Source organism: Trichoderma gamsii, assembly GCF_001481775.2.
Source record: "Trichoderma gamsii strain T6085 chromosome Unknown Scaffold_10.2, whole genome shotgun sequence".
In the NCBI taxonomy this organism is placed as follows: domain Eukaryota; kingdom Fungi; phylum Ascomycota; class Sordariomycetes; order Hypocreales; family Hypocreaceae; genus Trichoderma; species Trichoderma gamsii.
In genome coordinates this window covers 116,237-143,972 of record NW_020171347.1, presented here as the reverse complement: position 1 = coordinate 143,972, position 27,736 = coordinate 116,237, and the positions used below count along the sequence as shown (strand labels likewise).

Sequence of the window (27,736 nt, the reverse complement as noted above, 5' to 3'; positions counted from 1 at the left end):
GGTCGGTTTCGGTCCGTCCATTATATACCAAAGAAGGATGATGTTGCTTCCATATATGATACTTTAAAGCATGAGAGCGGACAGTTGTCTCATTGTCGCGCCATTCAGGTCCCGGCCGGCCTTTAATAGGTGTTATGAATTGGATTGGCTTCATCTGATTTGGATGAATATCTTCCATATTGGTAGAGGCTTCTGCTAAATAATGCTAATGATCCGGTCATTGGGGATGATTGCATAGATAAGGGGTGGGTGAGCATATGATTCTTATGATTATATGCTTGCTTACCCTTAATAAAGGAGACTCTTTTCGCCGTCGGTAATTATCCGAACTAGGAAAGGCATATATATTAGCAGTGCAGATAAGATGATAATTAGAGCATAACTACCTGGTACATGTATGTTTAAACTGCAAGCTTTTGGGAAGCTCCTTAACACTTAATAAGAATTATAGTAGCTTGAATAAGCTTGTAACTAATCTTTTTTCTATGTAACTTATACTGAATTTTTGCTACTCGCTGAAGCGAAATTTGGCCGCAATTTTAACTAATAACAATAGCAGGTCTAAATTTCTTTTGTTAATATCTATCACAATGTGCACCTTACTGTGTAATTGAGAGTGGAATTTGATCCTTGATTGAAGCTATCCACATAGGAAATTTGTAATTAGACGCAGAAGTCTGTAAAGTTATTGCCTTCTATATTCCTTGTTTTTTCGGGCTTTTGACCTTCTCTTATAGGCATTGGGCCTGGCCCAACTCAATCCATGGAGGGATTCATTTGTCATCGTCATTGAAAATATTCGTTATATCCTCCACTGTCTACCATACTTCCTTAACAAATCCTGATAAGCGTTTTTTGGATGGATACGTCACCACACTATTTGCCGCATCCTTCGAGGCCTCAATTGCAACCAGGGCCGATGCTTGGTTCAGTCCAGCAATGACATAGTTGCTCCCTCCCAAGATCAAAATGAAGATCTGCTTACTCTCTTCATCTTTATCATTGATAGCGCCCGCATACGCAACTCTTGCCACAAAGCCAGCAATATTCGTCACCTCACCCATAATTGCCTCGGTGCGATCAGTGCTTGCCGCCTCCTGGCTCAGTTCATAAAAGTGGTACCCTGTGATAAGTACCGCAGGAAGCACAAGTATTGCATCGATGATGGCAGCGGCGCCGCGCTTGTCAACGGGGGCCCCAAAGAGAGGGATGTTCAGACCAGAATTCAACAGTTTGCCCGAGAGAGCCAACGGGGCGGCGACGGTGATTAAACTGAGAGCAGAACTTAGCTGATCCGCCACGGAGTTCTTGAGAGGCTTCCTTGGCACGAGCAACCCTCCCGTATACTTCATGGCACTGCCGAGGGATGAGAGAATGGTGTTTGCATAGGACAGGGGGCTGTCTGGAGGCAGTTCTGCCTCGGCGGGTTTGATGACGGACCCCAGGACCGCGAGGATGCCATTGCCGCTGTACATTGCCGCGGACGTCGAATCCCTCAACTGGTTGTCTGCTTGGTCCGCTTCCATCAAGTCGACGCCTGATGTTGACGGTTGGAACAGCTCTAGAATCGTTGCCCAATCTTCCGCGTTGATGGTGGCAGAAACGCGAGAACTCTCCTTGAAGGGGGCCTCGCCACCCTTAAGGATCTTATACACAGCTGTGAAACCAAAGGCGGTGATCCACATGAACAAGTCGAGGATCGAAAGATCCGGTATTCCAATCTTGTTGAGTATATCGGAAATGACAGGAATGTGTATCTTTGTATCGAGGATCTTGAGAGCGAATTGGGCAGCCTGCGAGAGCACGCTAAGCAGAGCGTTGACCACGACCATTGAACTGCCCACGACGCCGTTGACTAGGATGCCCACGAGCCTCTTGAGAGCCTCTTTGATGCTGAGCGAACTGAAGTCGCGAGCCAGCTGCTTGAGCTCGTTGAAAGCCCTCCCGAGAACATCGCCCTCTTTCTCGATAGCTTTCATCAAATCTTGCACCAGCACCTCGAGGCCAGAGGGATCATCCACGTCCTCCTTAAAGGTCAGATTCTTTGCGTTGTTCTGGTAGTGGTGCGACAGCAGCGTCGAGCCGGATGTCTGTGGGACGCTTCCGGTACTGTTGGCCGCTGGCTTGGAGACTGCCGTGCCATCGAGGGCCGGCCAGTCGTTCAGGCCCGCCCATTGGGCTACCTTGTTCTCGATCTGGTCACTCTTCTGGTTGATGACACCCTGGACAGTGGAGATTTGCCCGATGCCGTATTCCAAAAAGCGTAGGGTAATATTGTGCATGACATCCTTGGTCCTGGTAATGTCATCCCAGCGGAGGAGGAGCTCGATGAATTTGATGATGTCCTCGACTGCTGTCTTGACCTTGTCGTAGACCCACTTGAATGCCTTGATCACGGCGTCTATGCTGTCAATGACAGCGTTAAAGATGCAATCGCCAATCTTGACGGCCAAGTGCCACAGCCCCGTGGCAGTGTCCTTGAGAAACTTGACCCCCTTTTTCATTTCGTCCACAACCGTGTCCCATGTGTTCTCGGCCCACTGGGCGACATCTCCGGCCGCTCCTTCGATCCAGTCCAGTGTATCATCCCACCAATTCAGGTCCTCGCGCTTGATAGGGCCGAACTGGTCGCGGGCAGGGCGCCACCGCCGGCCCGGGACGATGCCACGGTTGGGCCGGAAGCGTGGGTGCTCGCGCCGCCTCAGCGCGATTTCGCCACTGGGCAACTCTTCGTGCTGGTCGTCGTACGCCTGGGAAATGTCGGCGAGACTGTCGGCGACGGCCTGCAGATCGTCCTCGCTGCTGGCCTGGTCCACAAAGGGCTTCAAGTCAGGTTCGCCGCACGTGCCGCCAGCTGTGGTATCCCGCACGACTCTGGCTTCGCGAAGCTTTGCCACAGTCGTGAGCGAGGCGAGCTTGCGGAAGCCCTTGTCCATGGTGTTGATGGTTGTGACGGCGGAGGCGTTGTCGGGCTTCACGAAAAGGGTCGTGCCATTGACGTCTGGGGTCTCCTCCACGATCACCACTGTGCTGTCCCCGGTTACAGGCACCCAGGTCCAGTCCGGGCCGAGGACCGTGTAAGCCCCGTTGATGTACACGGGCGTCCGGGAGTCGGTGCAGATGGCCACCTGCAAATCCTTGACCCCAGCCCCGGTCACTCGGTTGGTGACGTGGAGCGTGGTCGTGTAGGCTTTGAAGGAGCGAGTGGGCGTCACCTCATGCGGCTTGGGCTGGGGGACGTGGTAGATCCGCTGCTTCTTCCAGATGCCCGTGTTGCTCGCCCGGGTGAACTTGTAGAAGGCCTCGTCGTCGACAGCAAAGACGGTGTTCTCGCCATCAACCCGATTGCTGTAGGTCGAGATCTGCTGGACCCCGCTCAGAATCGGGATGGGCGTGCTCCAGCAATCGCCTTGCCCGACCTTGTCCGATTGGCAAGCGAGATAGTAGATGCTGCCATCTGATGTCTTGCCCCAGATGGTGGTCACGCCGTCACGGGAGTCGGCCAGCAGCGTCGTGGTGCCCTTAAAGGCCACGTCCTCCAGCAGGTACGTGCCGACGCCGGACTGGGACTTTTGCGCCTTGTTGTCCCAATAGTAGAGCGCCGACCCGGCGATGGCAAACAGGTAGGTGCTGCCAAAGAGCGGGTCGGTGTCGTCCTGGACCCAGCGTGCCGTGGCAATGGCCGAGCACTGGATCGGGCCCCCGGGCAGCTTGAGAGTCGTCACCTCAGGCCCGGTGTATTTGCTATACGGGTTGATGATGGGCACGTAGACCAGCTGTGTGGCAGAGCCGTTGACGCCCATGGTGTAGAGGCCGTCCACCCTGCCCTTCTTGGGTGCCGCGGCGGTGCCTCCGCTGACCATGCCAATGCGGCTCTGGTATTCGGAGCTCTCCACGTCGATGGGCAGTGGATGCTTCACCCACGCCAGGTCGGCGCGTCGGATGTGGTACCGCTCGAGGAGCCGCACCCCTGCCTGCGTCTCCCCGGCGCGATCCGCATCCACTACCAGGTACTGCTTTGTGCCCGATGTGGCCGCGAAGAAGGCGTTGCGGATCGTGACAGGCCCGGATGGCTTGTTTGCGTCGACCAGGTCCCACTCGGGATCGAGGATCCAGTCCGTCTCGGCGGCGCTGTTGACGAGGGAGATGAAGAGGTGGTCAGTGTCCCCCGAGCGAACGGCCATCATGAGCCCAATGCTCCCATCCAGCGGATTCTGGCCAACGTCAAAAGTGCGCACCTCTCCACCGGGCACCTGCCGCTGGATTGTCGCCGTCGAGATGTCGTAGTCTTTCCACCCGGTGCCAACGCCACTCTCCTCCTTCATAACGTGCAACGATCCGTCTTGGTGGATGCTGAAGAGCAGCGTGTTGCCTAGGTCGTCCTGCAAGGCCTCGAACTTGCTGACAACGCCCAGCGTGTTCTTTGGAGGGTAGTACATCTTGCCGGCGACGTAGTTCTCCATGAGCTCCGTCGTGTACGATAGATTGAGCACACTGGAGTAGCTCCCCTGGAGTGAGAACCTCGGTGTCTTGGTCTTCTTGGTTCTGGGGCGAATCCATGTCGAATATTCGGTCTCGTTAGGATCGAGATAGCTGAGGTCGCAGAGGAGATCCCCCCCTTTGGAGAACCTGGCATTCTTGTAGGTGAAGACTGACGCGCCGGGGAAGACGAAACACCCTAGTTTTTCGAGTTTCGGCTCGGTTTGAGGCACAAAATTCGCTGGCGGAGTTACAAAAGTTTGCGCCCAAAACTTAAGACTGTCGTAACCGGGGAAGTCAAAAAGGTCGTCATCAAGCCAGAATGGCGCCGTCTCGCCCGTCTCACCCGCGTGATCCATGCGCCAGCCCCTATCCACTGGTTTTACTTGCAAGCCGCCAGACTGATCACAAAGGACTGAGTAATGCCGCTTGAAGTTCTCATTAACTGCAAAGGTCGAAGATGGGTCGACCGGTAGGTTAGAAGAGATGCTGCACTGAAAGGACAAATTAATCACAAGGTAGGTTGTATCCTTGACTTTCTCGATAGAGGCGTAAAACCGCTCGAGGTAGTCTAGATATACCTTGCAGTAACCCAGGTCAACATGTGAGCTGTGAACTCCACCATTCCCGAAATGATAACTCCAAGAAACTGTCTTGCCTTGAGAAGCCGTCTGGTCGAGTTGAGGATACCACCCGAAAATATTTTTGTTATCCGAAACCAAAGCTTTGTCAATAACATCTATAATGAGGTGCGGAGCGATCGCCATGACACCATGCTTGTCGCCGAGTTCATCGTCCCCGACCCAGCACCACGGCAAGTCTCTTGGTGTTGGTAGCTTGTTCCCCCCTACTGCGCATATGTAGTCCAGTGTCGTCGCCGCTTGTTGGCGAGGCGTTGGATTTTTCGTCTCCCTGCCCTTTTCAACCTTGAAAGTGGTAACCTGCTGCTCCACGTCCGTAATCTGTATTTGCGACTTCTCCTCCTCCTCCGAGAGGGCTGAAACTCCGACGACTGGGAGACCATTGTCTGCGACGTTTTTCCAATAAATTTCGATAAACGTACTCCTCAACGCCGCCTCGGCTTTGGATTTTCTCGGCACCCCTTGGAAAGTGACGTCTTGTTCGAGCCGGGCATTGTCAAGCTCAAGCTCTAGCTGCTGCAGACTGAAAACCTTGGCTGGCATGTTGGTCAACGCACTCGCAAGTTGGCTTTGCTGCTGCGTATGACTATTGAAGTAGGTTGTGTTCAACTTTGGGTCCAGCGGGGATGTAATAACATTGACATCAGCCGAGATGTACCACGTATCATCCCCCTGACTCCAAACATCCCAGGACCCCTGCCCGCCGTGGTCATTGGGGGGACTGTTCTGGATCACTGTGATCTCCTGGCAGAAAAGATTGTACTTGACGAACTCGGAGTCCTTGACGAGTGTAACGATATTGGGCAGATCGACAAGTAGTGCGCCGGGGGGGATGCCCGCCCTGATCTGAATACCGACTACGAAACCTTCTGCTCTGAGCTTTGAGATTGCTGCATTGTTCTTGTACGCATCGCCCTTGCAGGGCTTGATGTCAAAGGGGTTCTCTGATAGAGACTCGAGAGTTACCTGTGTCTCCGGATCTCCGGTCTCTGGGTTGGCAAGGAAGCAGATGGTTGTAAGCGGTTGTTGGGTGTTGTCAAGGTAATTCAAGAGGCCCGAATTGATGCTTGCCTGAGTGGTCGCGATGGTCATATCGATCCCGTAATCGCTCAGGCACGAGTTCCCCGGGCCGAAGTCTGTATCGGCGGCCGAGAGCAAAGGGCCATCAACAGACATCTTGGCTTGTCGGGCGTGCGGTAGCCCGTAGCGTGGGTCCGAGACGGAGATCTTGCCGCCGTGGCGGACGAGTTTCGGGTACACAGGACCGTCCAAAGACATCTTGGCTGGTTGAGTATTCGGAGAATAGCGAAGTTTGAACTGTGAGAACTGTGATGGAAGTAAACAAGTTTTGTTGAGCAGTATGTATAAAGAACTGGGGATACCAGCGTAGCTTTATAGACAGACTTCAGCTCACTGGAGAAAGGTGATCAAGCGTTTGGGCAAAGGTTTGAACCCTGGCCAGTAAATTCCGGTCTTGACCAACTCGTCTTGACTCTATCCAGATGGTACTTCAACAGGCACACACACAACTAGAGGCAAGCCGCCAATTATTTGCACTTGCAACCTTGGCATGCCTGACCCACGGTTTTCATTGTCAACCTACAGTAAGAACTTGCATTATCATGAGACCTGGCCCACTCTACTCTCAAGCATTGTGTGCTGGAATAGGGCTCCATTTCCTGCCGCAATCGTAAAAGGAACGCACTGGAGGGTTAATGGGGACTCAGATGGGTATTTGATTGCCATTGAATCTTGTTTTATGTGCGATGCCCCAATTTCACCTTCACTGAGCCGCACGCGTGCCGTTCCAGAAGGCACAGCCTGTAAAGTACAGTATCAGTAATCGCCCAGTTCGCTGTTACTATACGTGCTACCGTCCATTTCTTGAAAAGTCTACCAGATGCAATCCGCTACCACCCGCCGCTACTAGCCCCGGTCCCCGTTTTAACGGGTTCAGAGTTCGGAACGTGCAGATTAGCTATTAGTACTACTGTATCCATAACGGAAAAAGCATTACATGCTTATGAGTGCGAACCATACTCGTACTATATGGTTTATCTCCTTACTAGCACACCAAGCAATTCACTTATTCAGTCCCCAACCTTCTCTGAGCGTGATTATTTCTTGATGCGTGTAATGATGGTGCTCGATCTAGAATGAAAGAACAGAAAGCCCTGCAGATGCACCATCGAAGATACAGTCGACCGATTGCGCAGATCTGCAAGTCGTATTGAACGTGCAGGAGCAAAGCACCAAAGGGAGCTGGTGAAAGCTTATCGACAACGAGAACTTGAAGAAGCTGGCAACTATGAGAGTCGATGACGTTTCCAAGAATGCAACGGCCACCGTCAAAGGAAGAATAGCCGAGTCCATTGCATGGCCATTGCATGGAGACAAATTCGATTCGAACACCCCAAAGAGCACCGAAAGAAGAGAGCTATTGTGTGCTACAGACGCACTGACTTGGCATTTGGTAGGATTCTGCTGCCATGAATGCTATACAATCGAAATTGTAAGACCACTTGAGTCCTGAGAGTGTCATTCTACAGAAGACAACATAGCGTAACGCGCTGCAATAACACATAGTTGTAGGCAAATGCCATCCCCAAAAGTCAGCACTCTCCATCTCATTGATGGAGGTCATATTGGAAATCCACTTCAAGGGCACATGTTGACGCTGATGATATCATATCGTTGCGGTTATGAAACCAGTTAACTTTTAACAGTAGCGTTAGAAATTCCGTGGCAGGAATCTTCCAAGCGTTACCCTGATTTGTTTTGGTGGAATATTATCTCTGAAAGAATAAGACATAGCAAGGTTGGGGTTGTTCGGCACGGCTTCCTGACAGCTTTGGCTGATCTCTGCGCTTGGACACCAACCAATTGCGACACCTATTACGTGCTCAGGCCCATAATGGAAGCGATCAAAATACTATCAGCTACGCGCTCGGGTGCTTGTGGCGACTATGTGCCGCTCCAGTGGACAGAATCTATGACGATTCGGCAGGAGGGAGTGCATCTCAAACAGCAATACATGTCAGATACGTCAGATTTCGTGTATACCACGATGGTTATGCAATGATATTAGGAGATGACCCTTGGTGCTGTTTGAGTATGTCTTTTGTTCTCCTACAATGGTCGCGGAGTGGGGACAAACACGGGATGCAACCAAACAATCCCCACCGCCACTTGCTCTCTCTTCTTAGACCCCGTTTTAACGGGCTATGAATACGGATACAGAGCTCAAAAGCTAGCTACAGGCGCTGCGGTACGGCACTAGAGAGGTATTACGCGGTGGTTATGAAGAAGAAAGCTACTATTTCCACAGAAAGCTGATTCCACAATCAATGCTTACATGGTCCATTCATAGACAGCGTTCGCAGAATGTGTTAACCTGCGCTTGTACTCCATAATGTAGCATGCGACCACATGGAACTGGTAGCGAATACTCGATTGCCTAGATGCTTTGTAATGAAGTTTAAACCCTATAACAGCTATATAACTTCCCCCATTGTCTCTCAAGAAAACAACACCATGATGAAACAAGCAGCCTAAATCAGCAACTATGACAAGCCTCGACCTTACCTGGGAAACCACCTCGAGCGGCTCAGATGAGTGGCGGTTGCTAGCTTTTACCACGCTCATGTTCCTAGATGCGACGCTTCCGGAATTCATGTGAGTTCAATTCGTAATGCCACTCTGTACACTACTATTGTAATACTAGCGATTTCTGTTAGAGAGATTGCTAGCACTTCCCTTCTCGACACCGGTGCTACTGCGCGAGTGGATTTTGTTATTCGCGAGAATGCCGATCGTCGCAAGCTGAAATTCCTCCGCGGCAACATTCTGCCAGGCGATAACGATGAGCAGAGACTTGTCTTTTTCATTAGCGGAATTCTTAAGCATCAATTCCTTGATTTTGCTCCTGACAAAGTCATTCAATCACCAAAAGCCTCTGTCGCCGGGGAAACGGATATCGTTGGTGAGTACCATCGTCCACAAGTCTTATCAATACTAACTTGATCCAAGTACTTGGGGCATCTGATGTCTTCACTGGCATTGCGGGTCTTCTTAAAGGATTAGGTAGCCTGGTCGACCCTATCAGCTCAATTACCAAGCTTGTAGAGTCTATTCGCGATGGAGGGGAGGTCAATATCGAGTACGAATTTACGGAGCGCCTCGGGGACAAGCCTGCAACAGCAAAGTTTAAGATTGTAAAAACTCGGGCTAGGGCAATGGAGAGAGCACTCAAAGCGCTAGAGAAGTTTGCCCAGAGACCAGATTCTAGAGCCGCAGCTGGAAATGCTGCTGTTGCGCTGGATTGGGAAGAAAGTCAGGAGGCCAAAGACTTTGTTAAGAATCATCCGATGACCTAGGTTTGTTTTGGGATAGGGTAGTTGAGGGTAATTGACACGAGCCGTGGCTCACATGTCAAGGACCGACTGCTTGCTTGCTTGCTTAGGACTAGTTTAGTACTATACTACTCATTCCAAATCCTAAGTTTGCATCTTATGTATACATCGCTGCGTTTATATAATCTAGCTCAGGGACTGACGCAGACAAACACTGGAATAACCTAGTACCGAAAGAATTCTGAGACCGTGTGAGTATGAGTAGGGAATACTCATTGTAGCGGTGTCCATGAAACTTAGACTCGAATGGAACAATGGCCCAAATACGTGAAGAATAATTGACATCAGAATAGCGTTACACAAATAAATAGGCAAACACAGATTCCAGTATACTGGATAATGAGTCAATGCTGGGGAATCTAGCCTATGTGTATTCTTTTTCTGAGACTCTCCACAATGCCCACTGGTGATCTATTGGAAAGCGCCAGCCTAGCTTTTGCTCCTCAGCTACTTTCCCATACAGTTAATTGGAGATCCTTAAACAGTACCAAATGTACGCAGAACCTTGATGATACCCCGTGCTTGACGGTGTAATGCCATATAAACCATCGTTCCTGGGAGGGCATAAACTGCTCCTCGACCTGCACGTTTCGTTATAGATATCGATCTGGGCTTTATCGTTGTCTCGATCAATCTACCCCGCATTGTAGGTCGTCATCTTCCTGATGTCCTTGTTCACAGAGACAACACGTAAAAGGCAATTCATATATATGCTGGCCGTGAGTAGGGACTTTGCATTAGACTCTGAGGCCACATTATCACCTTGCGCGTGACTGGGGTACGCTTCCATCCAACCAGTCCGGGAACTCTATTATAGCCAACCAATTGTGCACGAGGAAAGGAAGAGGTTGCAACGTAGGTAAGCTGTTGAACTACCTACGGTCGTGTGTGTGTGTTTCCCCAGTTACATCGGTGAACTTTATGTCCTCGAATACGTTGACATTTCATGTTTCTTTGTGTTTCAGCTAGCCTCCGCAGCTGCTATCTTCAGTAAGTGCCGCCTTGGTTGCAGTCTCCTGGTCTTTCTTGGGCCATTTGGTGCACCCGTATTCCTGCCGCAATGGAAGAGAGCTATATCAAGGACGTAAATCATGACCGCACTGGGCGTATGTCAGCTATCTTGAGTTTCAAGTGACATGTTGCACAAGGCGGCTGAACACAAAACACCGAAACGAAATACATTCTTACTTATTGCAACAACAATACAAAACAAGTGGCATTATTGAATATCAATAAGGTATCAACTAGCAGAGCTGCAAGTTCCCCATCGAACCAAGTTGGAGAAAGATTCTCATGCTGAACGATATGACTTTGAAAACTCCCAGATGATTGTCATGGTAGCGTAGGCAACCATAAGTTCAGAAAGAAAAAAAATCGATAAGCCAAGCCTTCCTGGAACTGACACCCTAATTCTTCAACAATAAGGCGTTATCATGGTCCAACTTCTAATTGTCCAGATGCATGGGATAGTCCCACAGCTTGGACAGCTTCAACTCTCCCAAGGTTGTCGCCCACCAATAATCGTCCGTATAATCAGTATCCTTACCCATCCTGCGTTTAGTGATATCCTTCCGACGAGGCGCAACAGAGCTTCTATTCTCGGGAAACTTGAACAGAGGGGCAAGCACCTGGTCCCCGCGGGCCGACTCTAGGGTCGGCGCATAACTCCAGGCTTTATAGGAAGACTCTGACGGAGTTTTCTTGTCATGCCAGGCTTGATACACCTCGTCCGCAGAAGCCTGAACTGCTGATAGGCAAAGCTGCTGGTTCTGTGAATTGGCCTTGTCAAGGAGACGCTTGTCGCCGTAGACCATGAATGAGTCACCACTGGGATTTTTGACGGAGATGCCGAGTGCGCAGTCTTCGTCATGCATATACTAAATCAGAAGTCAACTTATATTTGCGGGATAATACCTCGGAAGCCAAAGGGGGAAAACAACCTTGCAGCACAAGTCGGCGGTGAAGTTGATGCTGTCATGCAGCGCGCGTCGAGGAGCGCGAAGATGACCAGCGGAGAAGGAGTCTTCCAGGAAATGATCCGCAAAGGCGTTCAGAGCATACGATAATCGCAAGTCGCTACCTGGAGTCGCGGCATATTTCAGCGCCTCGGCATGGCCTGTGTTGTAAGCTGTGCGTGCATCCTCCCCAAAATGGTCCCAGTTCCTCTGCGCGAGCATCACGTAGCTCGGATAATCTTTGCCACGAGTTATCGTTATCTTTTGAAGCTTGATGTTAATGCCCTTTAGCTTGCTTAAGGCTTTAGAGGGATCCTTTCCATCCTTCAAGGCGGTATTCACGGCTTCCACTTCCTCTTGCAGCAGGTCTAGAATGGCTGTAGCTTCACTAGGTTGTCGATTTGTATCGACAGCCAACTGATTATACGCCAAAATAAAACGATGGGCTCGGTCCTCATCGTCTGCCCCATCGCTAATGGGTTTAGTCGTCCCATAGAAATCGCCTGCGAGTCCGTTGATTTGGCCGTAAGTCAACTGGAGCTTGTTGGGCAGAGCAAGCGGGACGAGAGCTGCTGCTGTCGCGTTACCGCCCTCGAGCTTGAGTTGAACAGAATCTCCCAGGAAGCTATGCTCGGCATATTCAAACTCTAGGTTTCTCCTCTCAGATCAGTTCTTTCATCAAAGTAGTCGGTGTTTGAGTTCTAGACCCACGTACCCTTTCCATCCCTGGGTGGACCTGTCTTGGAGGTCGAGGCCGGGATGAGGCGCGTCTCTCGAAAAACGAGGAAGGCCTCATCATCGGCGGAGGCATCACCGTTAGCACTGATCTGAGTCATCTTAACAGACTGTCGAAGTTTAGTTGTTAGAATTTTGTTTTGGGAAGAGAGTGAGCAATAGTGGTATGGGGTGGCCCTTATTTATAACCCTTTTGTATGGGAGAGAAAACCAATACTACCGATTTTTACGGGTTATCTGTCGGAGAAAGATGACCACGAGTGAATCATCATCCCACCAAAAAACCGTCTCTTAGTGGACTGGTGGGATCGTGATGCATGCAGTACATCCTCTTCGTTGTATCGGCTGGGCCAACAACCAGTTCGCCTGCACCGTCCCCCTCAATAAGGCAACGGGACCTGGCTGTATTTTGATACACTCACGCAAGAGATCCTGGAGCTTGCTCCACCAACCATCCCACCAGACCAAGAGGAGAGCATCATTTCCAGCTTGTCCACTCATCAGACTGAGCACTTGATGATTCGTTCTGGACAACAGATGGGTATGTATGTGCCAGAATCAACATTGCGTCTGGGTCACGAAGTAGTCTTGCTATTAATACATAGTGGATAATTTACGACTTTTTCCTTAGACAGTTTAGACACCTGTTTCTAGCACATATGACCTTTTCGTTAGAGAGATGAGAAGATAACTTATGCATAGTCGAAGAGTCCCATCACGGCACAGAAAAGGGTCTTAACAAAGAGAAAAGAAAAGAAAAGAATATATACAATAAAAATAGAAATAAAAAAAAATAGAAAAAATTATAGAGCGGCAAGCGGCGCGGTAATATTAGCTAATATTACTATCCAAACACCAGGGCTTATATCTTACTATAATAGCGGCAATCTGTGCACCAGGACTTTTTGTCATCTGAAAAATAATTTAACTCCTCAAGCGCTCAGTACAAGGGTTTGTATCTTGCCGTCAGCGGCGACAGTTACTTCTTCAAAACCTGTACTCCCTGGCTGGATAAGTCGCCACCAGCCAAGCTGGTGGCTTTCTTTCAGCTGGTAACCAACGACTACTAATCATATAATGGCCCACCCGCATGCATTCGTCCAGTTCGTCGTATGCCATGTCTGCAGGCAGTAATCTTCAGCTTGCAACTTTCGCTCTTTGCATGACAGCAAGGGTTGCGCGGGAAACACTGCAGCCGATGAGATCCAATAAGCGCTCATGTGCACCCTGGTTCCTCGGCGCAATCGGGCAAACGAAATAGTGACTAAGCCTGTCGTGGCCCCTTGTACGGATCCCCAACGAGGACAGGACGGGTAACATCAAATTATTCATCGGTACGAATTGAGTATCCACAAGATTCATTGGCCGAGCTTTCACAATCCACTTGGCCTATACATGAGCAAACCTGCAGAGAAATGGTACGGGGGCTTCCGTTTGGTTCGCTCCGTCTGCAAGTTCCCAGCCTTGTGTCGTCATGGATTGAAAATCCGAACACAAGGTCTTGACATGTTGACGGCTGAATGCGGGGACTGCGTCTGTGTTCCTCCCCGGGTTTGCAGGTATCGCGAGCAGATCCGGGGCATTGTCTTGAAATGTCCATGTCCACTGTTTGAGAACAAGCACATCATGAGAAGAGAGCCAGCCGGCCTAGGGGAGGGACGAAAAGTTAAAAGGGCAATCCAAACTGGGAAGTCCCTTGTACCAAAATCATTAGACCTATCAATCATGCCTTCCGAACTCAAGGAGAGACGCTTCCCGTTTCACGGCGAGGACATTGAATACATATTGTATTTGGAGCTTGAGTTGCTGAAAGCCCAAAGAGCCACGTCAAGGCCATGCCTGATACCATCCTCGCTGAACTGCAGTGACACGCCTTCTACCTTGGACCTGAACCTATCCGAAGGAAACTGTAAGTTCATCTACTGCAGCATGTCCGAGAGGACGTCCCGGATGCCAATCGGCAAGAATCAGAGGTTGTCACTCAGTACAGTCGCCTTTGACCGTGGGCACACCAAGAAGAAGCATGCTCAACTGCCTCAGTGGCGGAGAGAGATGAATCGTTTCGTCAAGTCTGTTCCGTCACTCGAGACGTGGGCTGCCAAGAGGGTTAGCTGTGGATTCTCTAGCCCCGCGAGTAACCATGCTGCTCTTCAACTCATGCTAGGGTCATCTGTCAGTGTGGCATATCCAAACGATAATGGGATCATGAGTATGCCGCCGCTCGCGTCGTCGGATAAGTCCGATATGGTTATGAGAGGATGCGAGTACGGGGTGTTGGCTAGTACCTGCTCTTTGAACGGGAGGCTTGCCATCCTGGTTGGCAAATTCCAGAAGGTCATCTTCATCTGCTACTGCACGGTGTTGCTTGCGCTAGGCAATTCCAAGAAGACAGTCAACTGGATGATGCGCCAGTACATAAGTGACTCGGACGATAAAAACCTTGAGCGATATCGCCTCGGCTGCCTATGGGTGAATCGCTGTGCCTCAAGCCTGCTGAGGCTGGGATGGGGATACAAGAGCTGGGAGCTTTTTGTTCTCTGTAAGCTGTGATCGATTGCCGCCCCAAGTCATGATCCGTCCAATTAACCCTCAGATGGTACTCGCTAGGTGCACAGGCTCCTCATCAATACGGACGGTTCTCTGACTACAGCGAGAGCATCAAGGTGTTTACTGAGGCTATTGGGCCGGCCGAGGTGCCCATTTTTGAAAATGGGTGGATCCCATACTGCATTCCATGCATCATCAAATGTCTTGCCGGCGATAGCATCGAGTATGAAACTACCCGTTCCCTTCTCCATGCGCTACTTTTAACACCTTCTTCCAGGCTGTCCAAAATCTGCGAGTGCCTTGGCTACGACTTTGACCTCATTGCAGACATTTATCGTAACTTCTTCGATCCCTTTGACTACAATGGTTTGATGGTGTCACTACGAGATTTCAACTGAAGTCTTTCAGTGACCGGGTCTGATATTGAATGAACACCATGTCACGACAGTCTCCTATTAACGCATATATGGTTAGTGTATCAATCCTGGTCTAGTTTATAAGGGTTGTACAACCTGCTACTTTTTAACATCCAATCTATGTAGCTTTGGCTCTGCGCTGTATAAGAGATTTGTAGAATATGACTAAGATTATGTTAGAATATAGCTTTTTAACTTGCTTACTTATATTAAGCTTTCTAAAGCACAAATTACCTGCTTTAGATTTATTATAAAATTGCAATTAAAGGCCGGATTTTATGAACATGCCTTAGATTCTGAAGGATTGAAATATCAAGGCCCAATGTCACGTGTTGGGTAGCATCAATGTCTGACTGCCTCGAGCTGTTCGTAGCCGCTCATCTAACTATCTATATCAGTGTAAAGGCAGTCACCCGAAAGAACCCACAATGGTATATGGAAGCTGAATGAGGATCCTCCGTCAATGCTTGTGCTGATGAAGAATAGGATTATCCTTTTGTGCATGGACGACTGCCCTACGGATGGCTGGACGTCCCCGTATACTGGCCCCAGCGACTGATCCATATACCTAGCATGACTTCGATCTCTCGAGACGATGGCAATATATACAAGTACAAGGATATCATGGCAAAGGAACCAGAATATGGCACGCTATCGTATACATGGGGCCGTTGGAGGGTCAAAGACAAGCCCGACGCCCCACCAGTGCTGCCTATTAAAAACACTCCTTGGCAAATCCCTGCAGTAGAAGAAGCACACTTTACCACGGAAAATTTCCAAAAGGTTATTCAAAACATACACAAAAGTGGCGTCGACTGGGTTTGGATAGACGTGGGCTGCATTGACCAGCGCCGCGGTAGTACACAAGCAGCTGTCGAGATAGGCCGACAGGCCAGTATTTTCAAGCAAGCAAAGTCTACCTTTGTTTGGTTATCTCGTCTCGATTGTATACAGCTCGCTCAGGCTATCGATGATATATTGGACTATGGCGGCCAACTCTACGATCACATTGACATTGGCATCGAGGGCGTTGATTTTGATAATGTCATGGATAAGCTTCAAACCGTGTCCGAGTACCTCTTTTCTGATCCGTGGTTTTCGTCTCTATGGACTCTGCAAGAAATTGTTCTCCGAAACGATGCTATTGTTCTTTCTACTGAGGGAGAGTCTGTGCCATGGAAGGTAGCGCGCCAAGACCAGCGCACATACATGACGATGTTGATCAATCACTGCCAGAATGTCTACACTTCCTTGGAGAAGGCAATTGAAAAGACAAAAACAGTTTATTCTGAGCAATACCCGGAGAAGACGATGAACGCAATTCAGCGCGTTAAGCAGCTCATACTCCAGGTCGGATTCTATTATCTGTTTAGCACCAACCCTAACGTACAGTTTGGCACAGCTCGCTACCGCACAACGAAAAGAGCTGAAGACCGCATCTATGGCATCATGCAAATTTATAACCTCTGCGTTGGAAGGTCAGCGAGGCCAGAAGAAAATCCATCCATGGAAGAGCTGGTCATTGAATTCGCAGCAGCCATCAACTATAATAGCGCCATATTGGGCCAGTTCTTCGTCCATGTTTCGCGACCAAAGCGAGGGTATACTTGGCGGATTACAGAAGAGTCGACAGTTCCGAACTCGCTTATAATGTACCGAGATCCAAATGACATGGCCACCATCAATGTTGATTTAGATGAGAATTGCATTGCCGCCGGTAAATGCTGTCAGCTTCCCATGTTGTTATCTGCAGCTAAAGAAGCCGGAGACATAGCACCATCACATGCTGTGGACGGATGGGGCCTTAAATTCGAAATCCTCCTTGACAACCACATCAATGACGCCGCATCATTTAACGCAGCTAATCAACAACACTTTATGGAGCGGCGTAACTCTGGTACGGAAATTGATTTAAAGGACGTATTGGTTTTGTGGCTGGGAAACGTTCAGGCGGAGTTCTCCTATCGATCTAATACTTATTTTCGCCGCAATGTTGGCTTGCTCTTGAGTGTGCAGAACCACAACACCGGAGAGGGCGTGTTGCATTACGAGCGCCTGGGTATCGCGGTTTGGACGACAGGTGAAAAGTCAACGCCTTTTGAAGTACCCATTAGAAGCATTCCTTGGGAATGGTACGACCAATTAGTATTGAAATGACGCAGAGTATGAAAGATACAGCTGTTTCGCTTTGAACAAGTCCATTTCTTTATAAGATGAGAATAAAGAGCTAAGGAGCAATGTAGGCCTTGGGGCCTGAAGAACAAATATGCTGTCTTCATTGAAAACGCGAGTAGTCAGTCATTAGGGAAAAGAATATCTGAAATCCATCGCAAGCGATAAAAGAAATAGAAAAAGAGACGAAAATAGAGCAACCAAAGATAAAGAGCAGGGTTAAAGGGGAGGTGGAAGAAGAGAGCAGCGTGTTCTTTTCAACCTCGAAGAAGCCACTTCACTCCTATTTTGTTACTTTTTGCTCAAAAGACACACAATTCGATGTTTGATAAGTACGATGGTACGATGTGGTCAATTTGTATAGAGATGTGTACTGTCTTAGTTTATTCCAGTGCTCGCTACAGTAGCCCAATCGAGTCAGCATTTAGACAAGCGCTTAGCCCGGTGTATCGATTAGCCGAAATAACAATAGATGCAATAGTCGCGCTGATCGCCACTTGGACTATCCCCCTAGGACAGCTTATTAACATGGGCGTCCGAGCTTATATAAAAGCTGCCTATGGCCGAGCCTATGGTGAAAGCCGCAAATACTTATCCCACATATCAAACCTTTTTTACAGCCCGTGTTTCTGTTTGCGGTGTTGAAAAATATAATTCTCCAAAATATATTAGTACTCTTTGCAATACCAGCGATTTGATCATGAGCAGCTCTTATTGTTCTTACCTTACTTAGATTATGAAACGAACAACGCAATTCTAATTTCTAGATCTTTTGGACAAAGGAATGCGTTCATCCTTCTATCTGGGTTAATTCTTACAAAAGCCATCAATGAATACACGGATTGGAAGACGCCAATCGACATGTTGACATTCACTATTGGTTGGATGGACACGAGAGCGAGAAAATGGCGGATAAGGCTCTGGTTGCATGAGTCTTATCGAATGACACAGGAGAACCCCGTTCGTTCCAAGGCGTAACTGCCGCACTTGGGCGCAAGGCCGACGGGTAATTCTCCAACTTAGCTGGCTATTCGATTTGTGGAACTGTTTCCCGAAGACCCTGACTCGCTCAATTATTACAGGTCTTGCGGGGGAGATTTGGAAGTTTCACTTAGGTCGTTTATCAAGCAAATAGCAGTACTGCTAGCAGCAAAGAACAGCCTACAAGATGAATACATGGCAATCAGTTGCCAGAACATTGCAACTACACCACCTTTCAAATGGAAGAGCCTTGTGCTCTTGTTGTGTAAAATAGATTTTCGCCGCCAACCGTTTCAACATTTTCTATTCTTGGACTTGTCGGCCCTACGGATCCACTCAAGCATGAATAGCGCCCGCAGAAGGTTATCTCTTCTACTTTTCGACTAGCAACAACCGGCCACACGAACCCACTAAAGCAAGCATAAACGGCGCCCACAGCAGACTATCGCCAGCCTTATGTGTGATCATCAAAGAGAGCAAAGAACAATAGGGACCACGAGATGTAAAAACGTACGAAATGAAAACATGTACGCTACTTCAATAACGAAAGAGGCGAATACTAGCGTCATTACGCCGTGTTCACTTGAGAGCTTTGTGCTGATCAACTGAGAATTCTCCGTTGTCTTTCACAGACCTTGACTATGTATGCTTTTTGATTGCTATCTTATTTTCCTCATTCGGCGTTGATCGCATTGTCTGGATAGTTTCTTTTTTAACGGGGCAACTTAATGCGGGCGAGTATGGTTTGCCCTTTCCATATATGGCAAAAGGTGTCTTGGTGTGGCATACAAGCCATAATTTGCCGCTATTATAGCGTTCGCTATTCTTTTTACGGTTATAGAGCCTCTCACATATTTGTTTCCTTTCATGGTAGCTGAATCATGATATGCGTACCTACCTCGCTACGTAGGCATTAACAACGCCGAGAACTTATACACTTAGGAGGAAGGCTTGAAAACGTATCAGATCAGTCTATTTTATGCGTATACAGAATGGTGTTCTCTGTCTTTTCTCCGCAGTTAGAATGCAAATATATTGGGTTCCCCAACTGCGCTTTTAGACCTCTTTCTTGCATTCAATGTATACTATTAGGTTTTTTGGTATGATCAAAAGCACTTTTGAAAACAATGATTGTCATTACCTTGGCGGTATTAGGGGCAATCTACCTCGTCTACAGAGCGATTTGTCCAAAACCAATTCCAGGAATTCCCTATAATGCCTCCGCGATTCGCTCGCCGCTTGGCGATGTCCCTGGTATGATACGAGACATAACATCGACGCCAGGCCTTTACTTCAACGATTGGTGCGCCAAGCAGTCTCAGAAACTGAACTCGCCATTATGTCAAGTCTTCTTAACACCCTTTTCCAAGCCTATACTTCTACTGGCAGATTATGATGAGGCTCTGGACATTGGGTCCCGCCGTACGGATGATTTCGACCGTGGCACTTTCATGGCGGACAGCTTTGCAGCGTTTGGAAACTTCCACACGCGTATGCCTACCGGCCCGGAGTTCAAAGCAAGCCGTCGCTGGCTTCAAGACTTGATGGCCCCGAGCTTTCTGAATGGCTTTGTGGCGCCAACCACCTATGCCTTGGTATCACGATTGGTGGAGTTATGGCGAACCAAGGCCCGTCTGGCTGGAGACAAGCCCTTCAGCGCCGGCACGGATCTCGATCGTGCCAACTTCGACATAATGGCACGTTTCTTCTTTGGGGAGCATTTTGGACGCTCGTCAATAGACGCGCAAATCGAACTTTTATCCGACGAGAAAGCTCCAGAAGTTGGGCCGCGTGGAGAAGCAGTCTTTCCAGAGGGCGCCATCGATTCAGTATTCTATACGCTTCATGATGCGGGACGAACAGTGACACAGATGATGACCTCTTTGTGGCCAAAACTGACTCTGCACTGGATCCCTTGGACTGCTGGGTATAGGAGAATCCAGGCGACGAAAAGGCAATTAACCCGCGATCAAGTCCAAAAGTCCATAAAGCGAGTTCGCGCGGGCGAGAAATCAGCTGGGATTGATTACATGCTATCACGAGAACTGGCTGTCGCTGAGCAGGAAGGCCGAGAACCTGATTTTTACAATGACATGATTATGGCTGAGGTGAGATGAACCAATTCACAGACATTAAAAGGCCAGCTACCCTAACAAGATCTCAGTTCCTTGGTATTGCTTATGCAGGCATGGATACCACAGAAGCCAACATCTCCTGGGCGTTGAAGTTCGTCATAAAGCACCCTAAAGTCCAAGAAAACCTACGCCACGCTCTTCACTCTGCTTATCCCTTAGCCGTCCAGGAGAATCGACTTCCAACTGTGGCCGAATTTCTCCGCTCCACAAGTATCCCGTATCTTGATGCTTTAATAGAAGAAACAATCCGCCTCCACCCTGTTCTTTCTACGAGGGACGCAATCCGTGATACGGAAATCCTTGGCCATCACGTCCCCAAGGGCACTACAGTTTTCCTTCTCCCCAACGGACCCAGTTTCTTGTCGCCCCCCTTTCCCATAGCTGAGAACAAAAGAAGCTCTACCACCCGTGTAGTAAAGCCTTCAAAGAAGTGGAATGAGACGGACATGGCATCATTCAATCCTGAGCGCTGGCTAGTCCGTAACGCGCAGCGTGATGTCGAATTTGACTCAACTGCAGGGCCACAGTCAGGATTCGGCCATGGGCCGAGGGCCTGCTGGGGTAAGCGAGAGGCTTATCTAAGGATGAGGATTGCCCTGACATTGCTTGTATGGAGCTTTGACTTCCTGGAGGTGCCCGAATCGATGAGTAGCATGGTAGCACGTCCTGTTTTCGTTCACACGCCGGAAGAGATTTTCATTCGGCCAAGACCCCGAGTGTAACATTGAACTATAGAGTAGAGGTGGTAGATAGGAGGTTTCATGCATTACGTTGATTGGATATATCCCATTATGGGTTCGAAACACAAGTCAATTGAGGTATAAAAACTAATTAAACAAAGTCTTGAAAAGTATCGATTTATTTTACAGCCCAATCTCCTGTAGTTGTAGAGTTTATGTCCGTATGTTATGACTGAGCTTGACCAATAAATCTCAACCATTCTCCCACTCCAACGGTAAGCTGCTCGCAGATTTTGTCATCAATAAGCCCTCGCTGCCAACTAATCTCGATATTTATGTCGCCAGCCTTAATGGCCATAGGACTAATATGAATGAAAGCCTCTGTGACATCAGCGCTCAACGAGAAGACTGCTCGCGAAACAGACCAACCTTTTGGGTCTGAGACATCCTTTGGCATGTTATCGTTGTTCGCATCTTGCGTCTGTGCTACCTCTGCTGTCCCAAGCTTTCCGTCCATTACTCCCAGATTTGTCACATTCCATGCCACCGACCTCGGTTTCTTGAGATCCTGTTTCATCTGTGATCGCCAATCTCCCACAAGGCCCATTAAACCGACAATGTCGTTTTTCAAGCCTAAATCCAAACGCTCTTGAATCTCGCCACGGACCCGAGCGGCTGTTGCCCATAAAACCTCCGTCAATGCGTCAGTGCCGGCAAGTTTTTGCAAATTTGGCTCGCAATCCACATTTGAAGGTATAGAAGATTCGCGATATTTTGCAGCCAGCTCGCGGATCTTCCTCACCAAAGCCTCATCGAACTTGTGTATCTGCCGAGAGACAAAATTTGCCATTGTTTGATCAGCCTCAAATTCCAAGGGACCCTCTGAACTTGAGGGCATATGCCGTCTCAAGTTGAGCGCCGTGACACTTGCAAAAGCAGGCGCTTCCTTGTCCACAAGCTGTGTTGCCAGGGAGATGAGGACGGCTGCATGTAAAAGGCCTGTAAGAGTTGTCTTGTTCTGACGGCATGCGGAGAGAACATTCTGCAGTGAGCTGCTGTCAAGCGATATAATACGTTGAGTCGTTTCGTACGGTTCGAGGCGAATTGGCGCCCATGTTGCGTTCGTAGAATGCTCGCTAGAGAGAAAAGATGGTTTCAGCTCTTGCCATGCGGTAGCAGCGGCAAAGCCTAGCGAGATGGGAAATTTGACCATCTTCTCCATTGGTGGAGGCAGACGCTCCGCTATTGCACTCAGGCGAAGTACATGATTTTGTAGCAGTGGACTTTCGGTCACGGATATAGGATCATTCAGATGGCGCAACACTGTTTCCTGGAAGATCTTTCCGCTCATGCCGTCTGCAATGGGATGGTTCCAGACAAACATTAGGTCGAGGTGGGACAGATTTCGTCTTGACCTGAGCACTACTATTCTCCAGGCTGGTCGAGTCTGAAGATTCGAGAACTTGGTGTCAAGTTGTTCTCTGAGACTGCTGTCATATAGAGCCTGGTACTCCTCTGTCGAGCCTTCTACCAGCAGTTGCCATTGGATATGGTGGGCGAGATCAAAAGTTTCAAGCTGGACCCAATGGGGGCACTTTGAGTCCTCGTCGACAAGGCCAACTTGGAGAAAAGGATGTTGGAGGACAGCTGCGGCTATTGCTTGCTCTATTTTATTCATAAGCTGTTCCTGCGCGCTCTCATCCACAAATTCGCCAGGAATATTGAAGCGGCAGGTAACAATTGTACTGCGATACAAACCAATCAAATGCAAGGCCGACTGAAAACACTCTCTATCACAAGCGGAGAGGTCAGCGACGTAGCTGGTAGTAGGTAGAAGATGGAAACGTACAGATGTCCCAATGGACGAATGAACTTTGCGCCTACATTGGTGCGGTCATGCGATTCTGGTTCCCTCTTCATTTTGAGCGATTCCAACTTTTGACGTTACAAAAGCTGTTTATTAAGGAGCATTGACCGCCTTTGTTCACCAATTGACAGATCGTTATACGGGGGTGTTTGTAACAGCGCGAAAGAATTGAATGGGCTAATTATCCAGTAAGTTATGAAAAGAAAGTGGACAGCGCTGGACTCAGACCATGGGGAATTAGTTTGATAAGCTCACGAACTGGTGATGAGTTGGATTCGTATATTTACTTTAAATCATGGCTTACGCGGCCTTTCGTCTTTGCAGTAGCATCGTAACCATAAACTAACGCTATTCTGGAATTCGACGTCGCTAAAATAGGGCGGTTCTAATTCGACCCCTGCAAGATTCTATAGCATGTGATTGAGCTTTTTAAACATAACGCAAGGTAGAATAGACTCGGTTGTCAATTCTGACGCTAGAGTAACTATGTAGCTTATCTGTTGCATCGGTGTCTGCAGAATCTATTAGATATTGATTGTTAGTAAATTAGGAATAATTGGATTGTGTTTCTCTATTCTACCAAAGGTGTAGTCAAGTCGTAATTGTCATGGGGAGAAACAAGCTCAACACACTCAGCTGTCTGTTAAAAAAACGCTGCACTGTATAATCTTCTGGCTTAAAACATGGTTGCTGAAGTAAGCTAAGTAAGCTAAGCTTATTAGTTGCCCTGCTTGGAAATAGAGCTTTGGATGAATTGATTAATTATACTAAAGGAACTATCTTAATATTATTATTATTAATTGTTCTTTTTACCTTGTAGATGGGTGTAAGTCGGGCTGCGATTTGGGCTGCGAATCGCGTTGGGATCTGGTGAACGTTAGGCCGTGCAGCGATTTGTGGAAATGGCCATTTCAAATAGGCTGCCACCACGCACCAATTCAGCGCCCAGAGTTATCTTTTCTAAAAACAATTAATTGTATGTGGCTGGTTCCTAAGTGGGAGATGGCAGGCTTCACTTATCAATGACGAGCATACGGGATCGTAGCTATTATTAGTTTCCGACACTCTTCCATACCTGTTATCCATTTAAGGCGCCTTTTTGGCCCGCACTTTGTTTCTCAGGCTCGGTTCAACTTTAATACTCTGTTTATGGTCTTCATAGTGGTCTGGCATGCTTAGTACAGGGGAATATAATTGTACATGTATAAGACCTACGGAACGTCGGCACTGTCAACTTCTCGGCTCACAGCCCATCTACCGCCGATCTTATTGCTACCCTACTAGGTATTTACATCTGTAAATGCCGATACATGTACAGTGAAAACGGAAAGTAACAACTAGTCTTTTGGTGGATTACTAAATGCTTAAGGAAATGTAAGTATATCCGTCTATGTTTAATATATTAACCATATAATATCCCATAAGCCTAACCCTGGAGCAAACTACAGGAAATGGCTTCTGATTACTTGTTTTTTTCATGATGAAATACTCTAGTTTAGATATTTTGGTTTAGAATTGCGACCGCTACATGAAAAACTAAAGCTGAAGAAATTCTGTAACATGTGGTATGGATGGTTACGTTTGTCACTCTCACCAATAGCACAAACTTACATGCAATTTCATCATCACAACTAGTCGAATAGCTGCTTGGATCTCATTTTCTTGAAGCTCTGGACTTCGCTGGGCAAGACGTAAGCGGCATGAGTCTTTAATGACTCAACCCAATTTTGTTTCCTCGGGCAAGAACACACCTGAAAGATGATCTGGCCGGATTCCATGTATGTATTTGTAATTGTAGCTTGACAGACGCCATCCCGTGATGGATTGGTACTGGTGCGCTAGCTCCGCTTAATGTCAGCTATGCAAGGACGATGTTTAAATGACTATAATGTATCGAGGTCTTCTTCTTGAAAATCGAAGTGAATCGAAGTAAATGCTTCCAATGCTTCAATGCGCTCCTCAAAAGGTGAATTTGCTCGTTGCGAATCATCTCTCGTAAAACTTATCCGCTGATCATCCTCCGACATTTAGCCACTCCAAGTCTTTAGTGTCTCATTCGTTTAAAGATGACGTTGTGTCTGTCTACATAAGCAAGAATGTCAATTTGAGTAGCTATAGGTAGAAATTACTTCAAGTTCTATCATATGGTTGACAAGACATTGCTCATAAGGATAAACATTTCGCGGCGTATTCTTAGTGAGTCTAAAATTATCGATTCGATGCCGCACTTCCCTTATCGCAATAGCCCGCCTGTTTCCCACAAATTTGCCCTATCTTCATCCCAAATTAGCGCTTACAGAAACAAATTGATTTGTATTACTATCTGTGCTCCGCCGCATTGCTCTCAGTCTCTCCAAGTAGCAAGAACACCCACTTGTTAACGCATTTCCAAGTGCTGACCCCTCTTTCCATCGGTCCATAGCTGTGTAAACAATATATTCCTACTCTTAAACCCAAAGACAGAATCTTTTTCAACAACAGCAATGGATGCCGATAAGCGAGCAGCTCTTGATGTCTGCGTTCGGACTCTTGAGAGCCTGAAGGTGCCTGGTGCAGCAGGACGAGATCAGTTTCTATCCACTCTTGCCCCGCATGGAACTGCCTGCCATTCACGCTTCATGGTAAGTATAACATTCACATTGTAGTGATGCTGCATGTTTACTCTTGAAGACGCAAAATATTCACAGTAGGAATTGTGATAGATAAACAAGGGCTTCGAATATGAACAGTTTCCAGACGGCTTTGCAGGACGTATACCGTGGGACTCGATCAAAGCCGGCGAGCTTGAAGAAGGGCTTGATGGCGAGCCTACGGTGTTGGTTGATCGCGACCTTGCCATGGTTTGGACGCCATACTGGGTCACGCGCAATGATATTCTCAGTCACCTTGGAACTAATTGCTTCACTCTTATAAAAGCGGCCTGGGATGAAAACTTGCCGCAGGAAGTGGAGTGGAAGATTTGTGGTATGACCGACACTGCTCGGCCTCCAACAGATGAAGATAGAACACGGCTTGGGAAAGAGTAAATGAGTAAATCAGTAGTTTTAGTCCATCGAATAAATCTAGTCACGATAAGTTGTCTTTTGAGACGGATTACTCGCAGCTCTTTTGTTTGTATTCTGTAATTGTCCTTTGCACATAAGCTTGAGGTATTTACTGTTTCGAAACGCTGACGAAACCTGCATCCAGACTTTTGAATAAGTCCTCTCTCTCCATTCATATATATATGGCTTGAATCCTAGTAAGCCTCTTGCTGCGACATATATACTCCTCCCAGATAACAGACCGAATATGTCAAAAACCTCCCAAACCTCAGTTTTCAATGCTCCGGAAGCCATGTACCCTCTACTTGTTTGGCTCCTTCAATTGGTGTCATCCAACTCGGTCGATACTTGACAAAAAGCTCGACATCTGCCTTACAGTCTTCTACAGTTTGCAATCCATCAATTCCGCCAATCATCACCGACACCCATTTGTCGCTGAAGCTCGAAATGCGATACAACGTTGACCCACAATCTCCGCAGAAGTGACTTGTCATGGTATTGCCAGTAGCGACTTCTTTGGTATATGTTTTAAGTGTTCCTTGAAGAATCTTCAGCCCAGCAATAGGAAGACCTAGGTTGTTGGTATTTGTAGAGCCAGAAAACTTGCGGCAGTCAATACAATGGCATCGCATCTAAGAAACTTGACTTAGTAACACCAAAAAAGAGCGAACATGGATAGAAGTACCTTTACCGAAATGTCGCCCTCAAAAGAGACGCGATTTGCACCGCATAGACAACTTGACTCCAGCATGGTAGCTAAATATGGCGACTCTAAAGGTGTAGCTTGAGGTTCTGTCAGATGTGGTAAATTTTAATGCACGGGATGCTTCTATTCCGTTGTGAAAGAGCAACCGGCCATATTTATACTTTCACCTCATTCTAGCTCACAATGCCTTCGTATAGAGTTTGTGAAATTACCGAACCGTGAACCGTGAATCGGCTGACGGCTATGGTTATTAATCGTGACATGGTTACAACAGCCAACCCGCTAAATCGACAACGTTTTTGGAGTTGGATGCACCTGAGTCTGCTTACTGTCGCCGCCAACCAATGCCGTGTTACACTACCGTGTCAAAGCGTCTCTCATGGGCAACCCCAGTTCATATTATCGGGACGTCGGGGGATGAGGATGTCGGCATCAGGAAGTCGGGCAAGGTGGAAGTCGGTAGCCTCAAATAGGGCAGTAGATCCTTTTAGCCTTCTTTTCTTATATCTATTAGCCGTAAGATCGGATATAGGAGCTGTACGCATCTGCATGCCCGCACGGCTCGGCGGGCGACTGCCAACGTAAGCTGATTTCTTTGATTGGCTTTCTGCCATAAACTCCGACTCTCCTTGCATGGCTCGGATATAAAGCCTTAATCGCCAGGCCCGTATTTCGTAATTATTGCGATGCTGCTATTTAATGTCCTCTATTCTGCTAGAATATGGCGCGCCTCAAAGATTAGTCGCAGGAAAGGTTCTGCAAGATTTGAGTCCTCCGAAGAGTTGTCCCAGCTTATACACCAGCCCTAGCATTCACCTGTATGTCTTCTTTGCAACACTAAGGGAACTTAAAAATGGATTTATGAAATGGATCGTAATTAGTCTGACACTTGCATTTGGTCATTCTCTTCTCGGGAACGAAATCGATCTCACGTTTAAGATCTGCACCCAAAAATCTAATAGAGGG

At 47.9% G+C, this 27,736-nt stretch overlaps 9 protein-coding genes across 9 annotated transcripts; 5 read left to right on the top strand and 4 right to left on the bottom strand.

Annotated features, from left to right (window-relative positions):
- Nucleotides 1–818: 818 nt before the first annotated feature.
- Nucleotides 819–6,398, bottom strand: TGAM01_v203653 (hypothetical protein; the record flags this gene model as incomplete). Its single annotated transcript, XM_018806058.2, has 1 exon — nt 819–6,398. The coding sequence occupies one exon, from the start codon at nt 6,396–6,398 to the stop codon at nt 819–821; it is 5,580 nt and encodes a 1,859-aa protein (XP_018660776.2).
- Nucleotides 6,399–8,685: 2,287 nt separating this feature from the next.
- TGAM01_v203652 (hypothetical protein) lies at nt 8,686–9,496 on the top strand (the record flags this gene model as incomplete). Its single annotated transcript, XM_018806059.1, has 3 exons — nt 8,686–8,795; nt 8,858–9,102; nt 9,150–9,496. The coding sequence occupies 3 exons, from the start codon at nt 8,686–8,688 to the stop codon at nt 9,494–9,496; spliced, it is 702 nt and encodes a 233-aa protein (XP_018660777.1).
- A 1,481-nt stretch (nt 9,497–10,977) lies between these two features.
- TGAM01_v203651 (hypothetical protein) lies at nt 10,978–12,323 on the bottom strand (the record flags this gene model as incomplete). The annotated part of the gene is made up of 3 exons (XM_024549255.1): nt 10,978–11,409; nt 11,473–12,134; nt 12,203–12,323. 3 exons carry the CDS (start codon nt 12,321–12,323, stop codon nt 10,978–10,980), a joined length of 1,215 nt encoding a protein of 404 aa, XP_024405960.1.
- A 1,294-nt stretch (nt 12,324–13,617) lies between these two features.
- On the top strand, nt 13,618–15,167 carry TGAM01_v203650 (hypothetical protein; the record flags this gene model as incomplete). The annotated part of the gene is made up of 3 exons (XM_018806061.2): nt 13,618–14,761; nt 14,830–14,992; nt 15,047–15,167. The coding sequence occupies 3 exons, from the start codon at nt 13,618–13,620 to the stop codon at nt 15,165–15,167; spliced, it is 1,428 nt and encodes a 475-aa protein (XP_018660779.2).
- Nucleotides 15,168–15,613: 446 nt separating this feature from the next.
- TGAM01_v203649 (hypothetical protein) lies at nt 15,614–17,342 on the top strand (the record flags this gene model as incomplete). Its single annotated transcript, XM_018806062.1, has 2 exons — nt 15,614–15,616; nt 15,672–17,342. 2 exons carry the CDS (start codon nt 15,614–15,616, stop codon nt 17,340–17,342), a joined length of 1,674 nt encoding a protein of 557 aa, XP_018660780.1.
- A 2,123-nt stretch (nt 17,343–19,465) lies between these two features.
- On the top strand, nt 19,466–21,195 carry TGAM01_v203648 (hypothetical protein; the record flags this gene model as incomplete). Its single annotated transcript, XM_018806063.1, has 2 exons — nt 19,466–20,446; nt 20,503–21,195. 2 exons carry the CDS (start codon nt 19,466–19,468, stop codon nt 21,193–21,195), a joined length of 1,674 nt encoding a protein of 557 aa, XP_018660781.1.
- A 184-nt stretch (nt 21,196–21,379) lies between these two features.
- On the bottom strand, nt 21,380–23,073 carry TGAM01_v203647 (hypothetical protein; the record flags this gene model as incomplete). The annotated part of the gene is made up of 2 exons (XM_024549254.1): nt 21,380–22,943; nt 23,003–23,073. 2 exons carry the CDS (start codon nt 23,071–23,073, stop codon nt 21,380–21,382), a joined length of 1,635 nt encoding a protein of 544 aa, XP_024405959.1.
- A 2,430-nt stretch (nt 23,074–25,503) lies between these two features.
- Nucleotides 25,504–26,046, top strand: TGAM01_v203646 (hypothetical protein; the record flags this gene model as incomplete). The annotated part of the gene is made up of 2 exons (XM_018806065.1): nt 25,504–25,641; nt 25,723–26,046. 2 exons carry the CDS (start codon nt 25,504–25,506, stop codon nt 26,044–26,046), a joined length of 462 nt encoding a protein of 153 aa, XP_018660783.1.
- A 293-nt stretch (nt 26,047–26,339) lies between these two features.
- TGAM01_v203645 (hypothetical protein) lies at nt 26,340–26,815 on the bottom strand (the record flags this gene model as incomplete). The annotated part of the gene is made up of 2 exons (XM_024549253.1): nt 26,340–26,696; nt 26,750–26,815. The coding sequence occupies 2 exons, from the start codon at nt 26,813–26,815 to the stop codon at nt 26,340–26,342; spliced, it is 423 nt and encodes a 140-aa protein (XP_024405958.1).
- Between the last annotated feature and the right edge of the window lie 921 nt (nt 26,816–27,736).